General features: G+C 38.4%; 1 protein-coding gene across 1 annotated transcript; it reads right to left on the minus strand.

Annotated features, from left to right (window-relative positions):
* Positions 1–72: 72 nt before the first annotated feature.
* nmt2 (N-myristoyltransferase 2) lies at positions 73–13,007 on the minus strand. Its single transcript, XM_042490699.1, has 12 exons — positions 12,831–13,007; positions 12,267–12,384; positions 8,536–8,677; positions 7,766–7,884; positions 7,301–7,392; positions 7,055–7,171; positions 6,787–6,957; positions 6,576–6,684; positions 6,304–6,474; positions 6,046–6,213; positions 5,484–5,621; positions 73–4,097 (listed from the first exon to the last, which is right to left on the minus strand). Exons 1-12 carry the CDS (start codon positions 12,938–12,940, stop codon positions 4,077–4,079), a joined length of 1,476 nt encoding a protein of 491 aa, XP_042346633.1. The 5' UTR covers positions 12,941–13,007; the 3' UTR covers positions 73–4,076.
* Between the last annotated feature and the right edge of the window lie 1,133 nt (positions 13,008–14,140).

Consider the following 14,140-nt stretch of genomic DNA (forward strand, 5'->3'; position numbering starts at 1 on the left):
ATACATTAAGTGGAATACTTACTGTGTATTTCTGTTGCTCTAATCATGTTAAAAAGAAGTGCAACACTCACGTCCCTTTTTAAAGTGAGTTTATTCAATCAAATATCCATGCTGGTATAGCTGACGTGTGTGTTGAAACAGATTGTTATTTGCATGGGGGTCATGTCTAAATGATGCTGGTACAAGTTCTTCAGCTTTTTCACAGCTTACAATGGATTTGAATAAAAATATTGTTCTTCAGTTTGAGAAAGCTGTATGTCGTTTCAAAAGTTACACCCCCCCTACCCACCCCCAAAATCTTTTAAATAAGGCAGGTACTTCGGGTTGAGTTCTCACTAAAGGGTGTGGCTAGTTAACATTGACGCTAAAAATCATCACAGCAGCAAAACTGACATGCTCATTCAAACAGCTGCAGGCAACACATCTGTGACACAACCAACATCCATGAGGCACACCGCTGACTCAATAACCCAGCTTTCAATGGTAAAAAAAAAAAAAAAAAAGCCCCGAAGCACTGACTGTCCACTGGTCGTCCTTGTCTTGCCAATATATAAAGGGATGAGAAGAAAATTACATCACATACAGAAAAAGTAACGACAAAAACGGCAGCAGCCTTTACCTCTTGAGTTATGCAGAGCTGCATGAACAGGATTATCAAACACAAAGTAACAAACTCAGAAAACAATTCTGAAAACATTTTTCAAACCTCTGAGATCACCAGCAGCTCCACCACAGAACAAGTGGTCTGACAAATCAAAGATCTCCTCGCTCAGTCGAGAACAAGAAAAACGCCAGTTTGACCTATTTACCTGGAAAAATTCTGTTAATACTGGACAGAAAAAGAACAGAAATTGTCTTAAGACATTTTGCAAAGTACAAGTATAAATATAACCGTTAAAAGAATTTCATTTAGCTGCACGACACACTAAAAAAATGACCCACAGTATATTTTCAGACACACAAATACAGTACCGTTTTAAAAAAACATAACACCAGAGGCGTTAATAAAAATGGACCTTGGGGGGAAAAACAAAAACGGAAAAGCTCAAATTTCAAACTAATGCGGTTACTGATACAGGCTTGTTTGTTCAGTCTCTGTTCTCTGAATACATGCTGTTAAATTATTCCCCGGACACTCTGAATGTTGTTTAAGAGCACATTTAACATCCTACTGCAGGGACTGAGCTGATGGGAAGGTTTGCATTAAAGAGGAAACAGATAACATTTTGGCTACAGTGACTACAGAACAAGTCCTGCTTTCACAATGCAATTCTGTCTGTCACCGGGTACGAACACCCGGGAAAAATGAAGGATCGATGCACAGCACAAAGGAAGTACATTAACCATTGAGCAACCAAAACAGGGAGAGGACAGCACTTTTTTTTCCCTTTGTAGCTATCAATAGCTATCTCCAGTTAGCAGAGTATCAATGTGTAGCTACTATCCCCAGAAAGCTCTTTTTCGGCTCTGAAGAAAATGTAAAGTGGTCTGGTTGTGACAGTGGCACTAAGAATAATACCACTTGTGAACGCTACTGAAGGTTAAAGTTCAAAGGTTGAGTGTTGTGAGCTGCTTTACAGGGGCGTCTTATTAACCGCTTTGTAACCGCCTACTGAAAGTAAGAAGCAACAGAAAAAAGAATAGAGCAAAAGAAACTGCCCTTAACTGCTTTAAATTACCATTTCTTCATCAGTTATTACAGCTTTACCTCAGATTTGTGAAGAAAACATTGTTTTTCTCGCATGTGAACGAAGAATCCAAAAAGGCAAACATTCCTTATGATCAAGGTAAACAGGGTCCAAGTTTAACAGCAAAACTACATCGAAACATTCATTTTTCATGACCGCTAGTCCTCGTAAGGGTCACAGACAACCATTCACACTCACATTTACACCGACGGGCAATTTAGAGTCACCAGTTAACCTGACCTGCATGTCTTTGAAATGCGGGAGGAAGCCGGAGAACCCGGAGAAAACCTACGCTGATACAGGGAGAACACGCAAACTCCACACAGAGGGCCCCCCCCCAACCGAGGTCCAAACATCGCCCCAGCCCGGGTTTGAACCGGGGACCCTCTTGCAGTGAGGTGACAGTGCTAACCACTACACCACCGTGCAAAACATCTACTAATAAACACTTACACAACTCGTTCAGTATATTATGAGACTCATTTATCCAGTTGTATGCCCAGTTTTCCCAAAAATAAAAACATTTTTGATAAAACATTAGGATTCAAAGCACGTTGGTACCAACAGTCTCTTGCGTGGCCGAGTTCTCTGATCAAGAGGAGCTGATACACAAGCTCAAGGCCTGCTATTTGTAGGCCAAAGTGTTTTATATTGTGATGTTTTTGTGTGAAAACACGTTTTGGAAGTGCTGAGCTTACGACTAGATAAGACTTGAATTACACCATATCAGTTGTGCAAGTTTGCAAACTGATGTTTTTATATCGTTTTGCTGTTGTTAAACATGGTCCCTATTTAGTTAATTCATCAAAAATGTTTGCATTTTTTAGATTCTCCCTTCACTGTAGAGGCATGCCAGAAAAAAAAAAAAGTCTTCACAAATATAACGCAACGCAGTAAGTAACTGGTATGCATGATAGTCACTTTGCGGATGAAGTATTTCTTTAAAGGAGACTCAATTGAGAACATTACTCTTTAAAAGTAGTTAAGCCATTTTTACACTATGAAACTGTCTCAACACAGAAACCCTGACTATTCTGATTTTTGATTTTTTTTTGCACAAAATCTTATTCAAATCCACCCAGGTTAGAATTTAATTGGGATTTGCGTTTTCCAGAATTTGGTGCTGTAACTCACCGCCCTGCTTGCATGTCATCTTTAGTTTTTCCAGCTACTGTAATTTTTGCCTTTTATTCAACAGGCCCGCTAACCAAACACATCGTGCACATGCAGATAACTGAGCATGAGCGTATCAGTGTGACCACAACCGAGCAACACGTGGTTTAGATGTTCCACTAAAAATCCAGAAACAGCTTTGTAGCATGAACACGGCTCACATCCTGTAAAAATAAACAGTTGTACAGTTTGTACCGCAACCCATCTATTTTGAAATCTGACCCCTTAAAAAAAAGAGAAAAAAAAGAAAAAGAAAAAGAACCCCTTTGCTTGTTTAGGAACTCAAAAATTGTGCTTCATTGATGCAATACATTCTTCATCAAAAACCACTTAAAACCCACGTTGTCAGACAAACTCAGTGACATCTACACTACCTATGAGGAAAATACTTTGGATCAGCCCTCCCGACCCCCAAACTCACACTACAGGAATAAATATGATCTGGCTTTAAATGTACAGGTACTATATATTTTTAACAAAAAAAAACATGTATATCAATGCACCAATTGGATGAGTCCTTTCATGAAGATATTCCTTTTTGTGTGTATGTGTGTGTATTACTTGACAGTGTGAGTGTGAAAAGTTAAGATATTTTTCTCCTAAATGCTTTTATATGTCAGCTATCACAGAAACACATTCTTAGCATTTCTAATTCTACTGAGGCCCGAAACAGCCGCCAGAGAAATGTCTGACCGTGACGATATGAAGAGATGGGAATAATATCTCGTTAAATGCCTTTAAGACCCTCTTGTACCGCCGCTGCAGTGGGACACAATAACTTATTGTTCTGTGGTCATGTTTGCTTGTTGATTATCATTTACATAGTTCAATGTGAAATTAAACAACATGCCAGTCCCCCGTGACGAGGCGTCTGCTGAGGAAGAAGAACTAAACAAAAGTCACAATGTCAAGGCATCCTCTTGTATGTCAAACTGGTATGTTTTAAAATGTGAGTGTGCATGTCAGGAGCGTTGTACTGTATGAGTATCTCAGGCATAGCATGACTTCACATTCAGGATGTTGATGATTTAAGAGTTTTCACCTCCAGGTGAACTGAGAATGTTCTTGAACCGTCTCCCAGCCTCCAGGTCGGTTTTACTGTTGTGGTTCTCATTGTCTAGCTTGGGCTACCTGTATGTCCAGGTAAGGAATAGCCAGAGGTCAAAGGTTACGACCTCCTGATCAGTGTTTGTGTAGCAGCCGTGAAGAGGCCTGCTACTGAAGGACGAGGCCAACCTGAAACACACAGACGGTGACCTGCTGTTAGAGGAGTTTTGATGACAAGAATACATTTTTTTTCCTGCACCAGCAGTACGAAAGTTCAAAACCCTTCTTAATTGTAACTGAAGGGTTTACCAAGTGGAGATGTACACATCACTAAATTATGTGTAGATAAGCTGTTACAAAATATTTACACAAACTTTCTGACAGGTGTAACTGGAGCTGTTGTATTTGGATAGCTAACGAAAAAAAGGTAGATCACAAAACTGACATTAGCTGGCTAACGCTTCGGACTGAGAAGTAAAAGAAATCTGACATGATCCTTGATCAAAATGCTTTTTAAGAAATAATGTTAAAGCCGTAGTTGGTAACTTTAATGCTTTTTTTTTCATATTTACTGAAACTGTCAATACCCACAAAGTAGTACATGAGACAGATGTTGTTCCTCTTCTGCCTCTAATGGCAATAACACACATGAAGGAAAACAACCAGTCAGAGCACAGGAGTCTCTTATGCAGCAGACAAACTTATCAATCACATTCTTAGATCAAAAATGAAATACTTAGACACAGATTCTATAGGATGTCAATTTTTTTTAGTCTGCCTGGTTGTACAACTGACCCAGAAAGTTCTCTTTTGACTCATAAACAGTCAGTTGTATTTTTGTCTGACTCTGATTTCTCTGAAAAAGAGATTCTGAATCTCAATGGGACCAACCTTGTTAAAAAAAGTTAAATAAATAGATAAATCTCTACTCATAAACTGCTGTTAACTGTCAAACGAGGCAGCACTGATCAAATATGAATCAAGATTCAGTTACTGCATGGCCTACTTCTCACATCAAATGTTTCCACACATATTTTTAAGTTTACTGTTTAGCCATAAAGTAAGATAATTTGTGATTCAGCCGCCATGTTGGAAACAGTTGAACACACAACCCAGCACCACCCAGCAGCTCGAGCATCTGCAACATCAGTCAGGTCTTATCCAAAACTGATGTTTCTGCCGTACTTTAGAATGTAGACACTGAGGTGGAACGAATAATACTGTGGATGCCTCCGTTTGTCAGTGAAGTGGTGCAGCAATACTAAGTTTAAGTGTGAAGCAGTCAATAGATCGAGCTGTGCAACAAATCGGAAACAAACCGATGGCACATGCTTATTACACAAAGAAACCGAATAGAGATGTTATCATTTCCAAAACGCTCTAATTTACAAGTCCATACAGAAAGTAACCAGAAATTTGAAAAATCTGCACCTTAGAAGGTTTTAGTGACCAAGACTCTGTTTGCATTTGGACACAAGAGGCCAAAAAAAAGAGAAAAAATCAGTTTCCAAAACTGTCTGCATACATGTTGACAGGGCATGAGTTGATAGTTTGCTGTGAACTCTTGCTGCTGACCTTATCAGGGTCCATAGGAGGACATTTCCAGTTGTAAAGGTAATACTGCAGATTTCCATCTCCTATGCCGAACTTGAGCTTCTCCAGGAACACCTTATTCTCCATTAGATCCAAGGCATTGAACACATCAAAACCTTTCTGTTAAACACACAGACGAAGAAGACGTCACAAACTAAGTATCATGATGCATTACACAGATGCAAGAAAGTTGAACTCCCAAAACATTTTATGTGTTCACTGAAAGAAATAGGACAGTATTTTGGTGCAGAAATACATTGATGTGACAGGTGGAACATAAAAATTAAACACACATAATTATGCTATTTAAAACAGACTTAATTCAGTGAGTATTACCTCACATGTGCAGTATGTGAGAAATGATCAGAGTGTACATGAGAAAATGACTACACTTTAACAAAAAAACAGTAAAAAAAAAATGCATTTTTATAATTTCATTTAAGTTTACCTTCTGCTAATAAGTATCCACTGGATTAGTAGAACTGGTTAATTATTTGGTAGTGGCATGTGTTTCTGAATAACCCTAAAGAGAGCGAAACATTACCAGCTTGGCCAGGATCAGTGCATCATTCATTAAGTCCAGTAGTGGCGTTTGTGTATGAACGTTGTAAAAAGAGTAAGCGGCCTTCAGGCTCCTATGGAGAGGGTGATGCATCACCGTCGAGGGCAGAGTGTAGAAACTAGTGAAATCTGTCAGGACACCACCGGCACCCTGCGGAGACAGAGACATGACGACTGTTTTAACAGACAGAAGACTCAACAGGCCCTAAGTATTTTGAATACAGAAACTAATTCCAGATACCTCTACTACAAATGTGTCAATTATGTTGTCCTGTGGCAAGAACCAGTGAGCCACCTCCTCCTCTCCCATAGAAGGTGCAAGCTGGAAACGTCTCAGGAATTTCTGTAGCAGCTCTGTGACCTGGGGGATGTCACGCCTGTCCATCGGCCGCAGACCTGGGGTCTTGGTGCTCTATATTGGGTGTAGAAAGCAAGAGGAAAACGTCGATGTAAGTTCTGCCATTTACAAGAATTATAAAAAGAGATCTGGGCCTGTCAGGTGCAAGTGTTTACATCTGGTAATCTGTAGAGTTTCATGGTTCTTTGCAGGGTCATGTTTCTGCTCAGGTGGGAAAATTTAACTTCCACAAGCTTTCTGGGGTTCAAAGAACGATGCCAATACCTGACACAGAGAAAAAGGAGAAAAAAAAAGTGAAAATTGCTTTTAAACCAATTTCTGACACAGTGTCTTATGTGTTTCATGTTTCAATATGACTTTGCATACCTGCATGTGGACACAGGTTTAGGCAGCACCACTCCTGCTGTGTAAACTGCCTGAAATATCCCTTCTAAGTTAACTCTCCGTGTGATCTCTCTGATTAGCACTGGAGCGACGCGCTTTGAACGCAGCTTCTTATGGACACACAGGAAGTTGATTTCAACCATCCTCTTGAGTCTGAAGCAGCAGAAAGAAAGACGTTACAGTATAATGGTTCCTACTGGCTCTTATCATTGCTTTTCTCCAGTGTATGTGATCGGTAATCAGTGCTCACGTGTCATAGATGCGTATATCTGCAGGGATGGCACTGATGAAGCCAACAAGCTTCTTATTTGAGGACACTCTCACTCCACAATGCCACTGTGGTAACCAGCCAGGGGGACGCAGAGCCCTGAGAGGAGAGGAAATGTTAAGTGTGACAGCAGACAGTTTAATACTTTACATACATATTTTATGAGCAGTTAGATAAAAACATCAGCAAGTGATAAACAAAAACACACAATGAGAGCTACAAGCTTACCATTTGAGAAAGTTTGGCGAATAATCAAATCTGAACATGTTGTCGTCGTCTTCCACATAATTTTCATTTAACAACGTGTACAACTCTTTCAGCTGAAAGAGACAAAGATAACAAAAATTGAATTTTACAGCTGCAATGGTCAAAAGAAAATAAACTGGCAACTATTTTGATAACTGATTAACTGTTAAATGAAAAACATTTGATGGGTCTAGCATCTTAAATGTGAAAATTGCCTTGCTGACACTAAAATTCAATTTTGGACTCAAGTTTGGGCATAAAGCGTGTGATGAGGTCACCTGGTGCTCTAGGATACTGTGACGGGCAAATTTCACTGTTTTCTGATGTTTTATAGACTGAATCACTGTGATGTCACTCTAACAACAACAGTATAGTACCAACCAATTAATCAATCAAGAAAAATCAGCATATCAACTGTAAAATATTTGAGACAATCATTGTACTTACTACATCTGCATTGCTGAGATCCAGAGTGTCCCACATAAAGCCTTGAGGTAAAGAATATGGCTCCTGTCTAATGTTTTCTTTGTCTGCTTCTATCGGCCCGTGACTCGTCACCACCTCATCTGCAAAAATAGCACAGCTCTCGTCAAAGATATAAAACCATTTTTCAATCACCACATTTCCTGTAAATGTAGCAATTTGCTCAGCTGACACTGATCCTGAGCCAACAACAAATGTTTGTGTTCTTGTTGAATCGCTGACAGCTATAAAAATCTGCTTCTGCTGGTCCCATGTTGACCAGACACACCCAAGGCTCTCCTGCACAGACCTGACTCTCTGTCCAACGCTGTTCATGGACACAGTTTAATCTAATGCCACTGAGCATGTCCAGTGAGTATTCATGGACCCCCGCTGAACTTCACAGCTGACATGTTTTTGGGACACTGGCTTTGAGCAGCACACTATGATGAAATAAAACCAGTAGATGGCACTGGTGCACAGAAACACTGTTCAAGAAAGATGATAAATCTGCTGACCACTGAAGTAAAAACTGTTTGAGTGTGGAAGCAATTTCCGCAATCATCCATTGGCCACGCTAATGATTAATAATCACTTAATCGCTAAGAGCTTACAAGCTACCAAATGCTTTCTTTTCCTCACTAAAAGCTTTATTCAAACATGACACAGACTTGCAGCACAATTTTAAATAAATAAGATATGAATCAAATAAACAATGCTCTTGTTCACTCTGCCCAAGTTAAGTAGGTACTTACTGAGCTTCGGCACGGGCTGAGTGTCCCAGAACTGGTACTTGTGCTTGGCTGCCTCATCGATGCTCTTTGCTGGTCCCTGGCAGGACAGCAGCTCCATGGCTCTTTGGATGTCCTGCAGTTTCTGAATGGGTAAGCCTGGGTTCTACGCGTAGAAAGGGGACATGTACACGAATTAGAACAAAGACAAAGGAATTTAGGTACAGCGACAACGTGAATCAACATTTCCCTGCATGTGTGATGTGACATCAGGGTTCCCACAGCTTAAGGTAAATTAAATTTCATGCTTTTTAAGACTCTTTTAATGCCACTCGAGATGAAATTTAACACAGATTTTTAAAAAAAACACTAAACTGAAAAAAGCAAATAAAAAACAGAATCAACTTTTTTTTTAAAATTAGAGTTAAGAACAATTTTGCCCAAACATATATTGTAACATAAAATATTACTTTTTTGGTCCGGTGAAAAAGTCAGATCTGGTTAGAATTCAGAAATACCATTTATTAGTGATTTTTATTACTGACTCTGTGGGATTATTCCACTGCTTTAAATTTAGTAAATTATTAAAAAAAATAAATAAATGCTGCCAATTATTTTGTGACTTTACAATGCAACATCAGAGAAAAGCAATCTAAAACATCCTACTTCCAATGTTTTTGCATTTTTAAGACTTTTGAAAGACTGATTTAAGACACTTTAATACCAACTAAGGTCTTATTTTTGGATTAATTAATAAAATGCACACGCAGCATCTACCACATAAATCTGGATACCTACATAATGAAGGCACAACAACATTGGGCATGTGTGAGTCTTATAACCATTAACCGCCACAAATCCAAGTTACGTTTGACTGTTCACACCAGATTATTAGTAACTGATGAGTGCTGGATTATCACCACTTACAAAACACTAATGTCCACAACTGTAGTTCAGCACATGCCTCTGTCAAACACTGTTACATGCACACAGTATCTCTGGTTTTCGTCATTCATGGGATTTTATGTTTATATGGAAAATGAAAAAACTGGTTATTCATACACATGATACTAATACTGTCCAGGTTTGGGATAGTGGCGGCTCATGTGGTTTTTTCGCATTTGTAGTATTCCTGTTGAATTGTGTGTGTGCCTATTTGCGGTATTCATGTCTATTGCTGCCCTTAACTCTGTAGATGAATTCTGAATTCTGTCTTCATCTCATCAGCAGAAATGAAAGATGGGAGAAACAGTTTAAATTCATCCTCCATACCACTGTCAGACTCCCACTTTCATTTCAGTGTGCAATAAATTGTTCACCATCGTGTTTTTTGTGTCAGAGAGCTCCAGATGGCAGACAGTAATTGTGTTAGGATAGCTGCTTGTCCAAGTTTCTAAAAGTGGGCTGTAATGTTTACATGGGAAAAACAGAACTGGGATTATAATGTGCTCAGTGTTTAAAGGTTGCTTTGACTGGAAGCCACTACAAAATCAAAGGCGTAGATTCTGAGGGGGACGCAGGGGCACATCCCCCTAAATATTTAGAAAACATGCAATAAAAACATGAAAGAAGCACATTTATAGCACATTTACTGTGCTCAACTGCTAAAAAAAAGACTAATAGATGCAACACTGGTTTATGTTTATGCACATTAATATTTCACTATAATTCTGAAAAGAAGAATATCCTAGTGTTATTTGGGTTTTAGGAGCAGTCTTTGAACATGTATAGAGCTCATTCAGCAAATGCATCTCCACTGAAGCTTTTACCACAGTTTGAGACACTTGGCATGTTACCTGTTTATGGTCAGCCCTGTATGTTGTCATGGATACCTTGAACATAATCCAACTAATCAATAATTTGCGAGGCTGTGGTAGAGATGCATGCTCATAAGGAAACCCCAAACTGCTGGTCAAAACAAGAAAAACACCTAGTTTTTAACATTATGAAAGACTTGGATATCAACAGAATTTTGGATATTTGCAAATATTGCAACACCGACCTTTTACACGAGGTGGCTGAAGAAACTAAAGAAAGGAGTTGTGTTTGCACAGTCGCCAACAGTCTGCCACCAGCAGAAAACTTTTTTAAAAATCCTGGCACAATCAACAGTTGTTCCACTTTTCCATATTTTGACATGATAAATGACATGTTAGGGCACGTCAATTGGAGTATACACAGCTTTTATATTTCTGTCAACTTTCACTTTTACTCCATTGCATTTCTAAATAAGATGTAGACTCTTACTCCGATACATTTCCCCTAAGCATTTTAGTTACTTAGCACAAAAGAGCGAAGTAAGGGAGGAAGAGAGGAGGGATGAAGGGACAGACAGACGATTAAGGCAGGAGCGTCCAAACTTTTTTGACTGGGGGCCAGATTAGATAATGTTTAAAATTCCTTGGAGCCAGCTTCCCGCATCATATGGTTATTTTGAAAGACAAGCTGAGGGGCAGAGGGCCCCTGGGCCGGACTTTGCATGTGAAGATCTCGTTTTTATTTAGGTGTAACGTACCTTCTATTTTTAAGGTAGTGTACGTTGCGAAAAAGTAAAATGTAAATTCTGATTGCTTTTTTGTCTTCTATTGATAGCGTGTACCTGTACTATACTTTCAATACTTAAGTGCATTTAATATCAAAAAATTACTATTGATAGTTAAGTAAATATCAAATTCATAATTTATATCATCATTTAAGACTGTAACTCAAAAAATATTCTGATAGACAACTTCAACCTCTACCAGAGTCATTTTCTGATAAGAAATCTGTACTTTTGCCACACATACTTACTCACACTTACTGTAGTTATTTCTGGCTAACCTGCTGCTAACTTGCCTTATGTCTTCTGCCCATTGCCAGGCAGCCACTCGCATGGGTATGTATGAAATATCTATTTATTAACAACCTGGCTAACTTTATATCGCATGGCTTGTGTGTTAGTGCATATGAACTAGGGGGTCGACAGATCACCGGCCAATTATTGGGGCCAATATTTGACATTTTGCAGATTATCTGTGTCTATAGCTTATTTTAATGATTGCCAATAAAATTAATTAGAAAGTGCAAAGAAAGTGTCAGCATGGGAGAACTTTCATGTAAAACCCCAGCAAGCTATTTTAATTCATTCATTTTTTAATTTAAATTTTCATTAAAAAAGTGTCAGGGAACTTGCGCTATATGATGAAAGGTTCAGTTTAATTCAACATTTGCTAAAGGCATTTAAACAAAGTTTTTTTTGTTGAAGTTTGTTATATTCCAAATTTTAATTTCGACAGAATTTTTTTCAATTTCATTTTAGGTGCATATCAGTTCCAAATATCAGTTATCGGTCTCATTATGTAGCAATAATCGGTATCAGCCCTGAAAAAACAATTTCCGTCAACTCCTTCTATTTAAGGTGTCCTGCTGCTGTTGTTATGTGAATTTGACCAATTTGTAGGCTTCAAAACATCTTGCCAAAGGAGGACAGTTGACTATTAGACAGCTGGCTAGCACTTGCATATTTACTGAAATATTGATTAATGCGTATCCTTAAAAATAAAATAAATAAAATGGATATGACTTAAGCTATCAGGTACTTCATCCACCACTGCAAGCAGGGTTTTGTTGGGTTGTCGCTTGTCTCCTTACCTGCTCCTAATAGGCTACCATGTCTACCATCAGCCTGGCAAGAGGCACTAGTAGGTTAGTGGGTTATTGTTTTGGATTTGCCATTAAAAGGTGTGTGTATACATTTCAGTGGGTCATCGTCGCACCTTTATCTCCTGAGAGTCGGAGGCAGAGTCAGACTTGGCTCCCCCTGAGCTTGGCTTCTCTTTCTTCCTCTTCTGCTTCTTCTTCTTCCTCTTGGCCCCCAAATCTCCCCCTGGACTCCTGGAGAAATGGACACAAACACACAGCGCATTACAAAACAGGGGCTGAATCTGTCCGTCTCACATTTGACTCACACAACCAAAGAAAGCTGCGCTTAGCTACCGTTAGCTAACTTACCATAGCAACGAATGACAGCTGAGCTAACGTTAGCTAACTAACGGTTTGTCTCAACGGCTGGCTGTCATCATGTCATTCAGTCGGGACGCTAGCTAAGAGTTTAAATGCAGGAAAACACAGTTAAAACGGTAAAAATGACACCGAAATAAAGGTTTAAAATCAGCTCTTCTCGTGTGGTTACTAGCTTGAAATGAGGGCCTTTTAGCAAACAGCCCGGCTGTGTTTGTGTCGGCTAACGTTAGCTCACCGCGCTAGCCGTCTCCACCGAGCACACACATAAACAGGCAGCCTGGAATAACGTTACTGCGGACCGGACAGGCCATCCTCACCCCTGCATGTGCTCATTCTCCTCCTCGTTGTCTCCGTCTATCCCGCAGGTGTCCTGGTCGTCCAGCTCCAGGCTCTGCTGACTGGCTGCGGATTCACTGTCCTCCGCCATCACAAAAAATGTTTTTTTTTTTAAAAAAACTGTCAGCTACCGTGTGTGACAGAGATCACGGGCAGCAGCGGAGAGATGCAAAAACAAAGAAAGAGCCGAGCGAAAGCGCACCGCCTACAGGCCGGTGGAGGGAAAACACAGCTGAACTCTTTTACCTTTTACCCTGAAATATAGCCCAAATAAAATATATTTTTTATAGATATTTACAGCACTCTCAGTACTGACAGGATCCCGACTTTATTTGATTTATCCATGGCTTGGTCATGTAACCGTTAGTGGCAAACTGAATAAATAAAACGTATTCAGGTTTGAGCAACATCTACAAGATAAGATCATAACAACAGGCAGTGGTGGAGGAAGTATTCAGATTCGTTACTTAACTACAAGTACTATTACCACACCGCAGAAATACTCTGCTACAAGTAAAAGTCCTGCATTGAAATTTTACTTGAGAAAATAAGTATAATCAGGTACTTAAAGTTTTAAAAGTAAGTACCCAATGCAGAAAAAACCTTAAAATATTTTAAAGCAATAGAAAAACACCCCCACACTGTTTGTTAAAAAAGAAAGAAAGAAATGAGATAAAATAATAATAATAAATACAAAAAAAATCAAAACTACTTTCTAAAAAGGAAGAAAAAAACACCCCAAAAACTCAAAATTATTTTAAGAAAAGCAGAGAACATCCACAGAACTCAAAATTATATATATATATACACTCACATATATATTAAGTATATATACATATATATATTAAGTGTGTGTGTGTATAAATAGTACACACTTAAAATTAAAAGTACTGAATACAGAAGAATCTAAAAACTCAAAAATTTATAAAATAATAGAAAAAAACATCTCAAACTAAAAAAAAAAGTTTAAAACAATAATATTAATAATAATAATAATAATAATAATAATAATAATAAACACAACAAAATCTATTACAAGTAACTATTTGAAAAGAGAAAACTGCCCTCATAACTCAAAAAACATTTAAAAAAGGGAAAAGAAACATCCATAAAACTGAAAATTATAAAAACAAGAAAAAGACTTAAATGTTTATCAAACATCAAAACAGATGTACAATTTAGTTATTTTACTATTAATAACACTTAATCCTAAAGCGCTTTAAAGGTTGCATATCTAAAAAAAAAAATTAAAAAAAAGAAGATTTCCCTGTCTTTTTTATTATAAAGCAGG

Source organism: Plectropomus leopardus, chromosome 7 (assembly GCF_008729295.1).
Source record: "Plectropomus leopardus isolate mb chromosome 7, YSFRI_Pleo_2.0, whole genome shotgun sequence".
In the NCBI taxonomy this organism is placed as follows: domain Eukaryota; kingdom Metazoa; phylum Chordata; class Actinopteri; order Perciformes; family Serranidae; genus Plectropomus; species Plectropomus leopardus.

Bases quoted from the DNA above. Each gene is read 5' to 3' on its own strand.
- nmt2 (XM_042490699.1), bottom strand. From the start codon at position 12,940: ATGGCGGAGGACAGTGAATCCGCAGCCAGTCAGCAGAGCCTGGAGCTG. The intron at 8,678-12,266 runs GTGCGACGATGA...TTCTACGCGTAG, and splicing joins CCGACTCTCAGGAGATAAAG to AACCCAGGCTTACCCATTCA. The intron at 4,098-5,483 runs GTCAGCAGCAAG...TGTGTGTTTCAG, and splicing joins CTCCTATGGACCCTGATAAG to GTTGGCCTCGTCCTTCAGTA.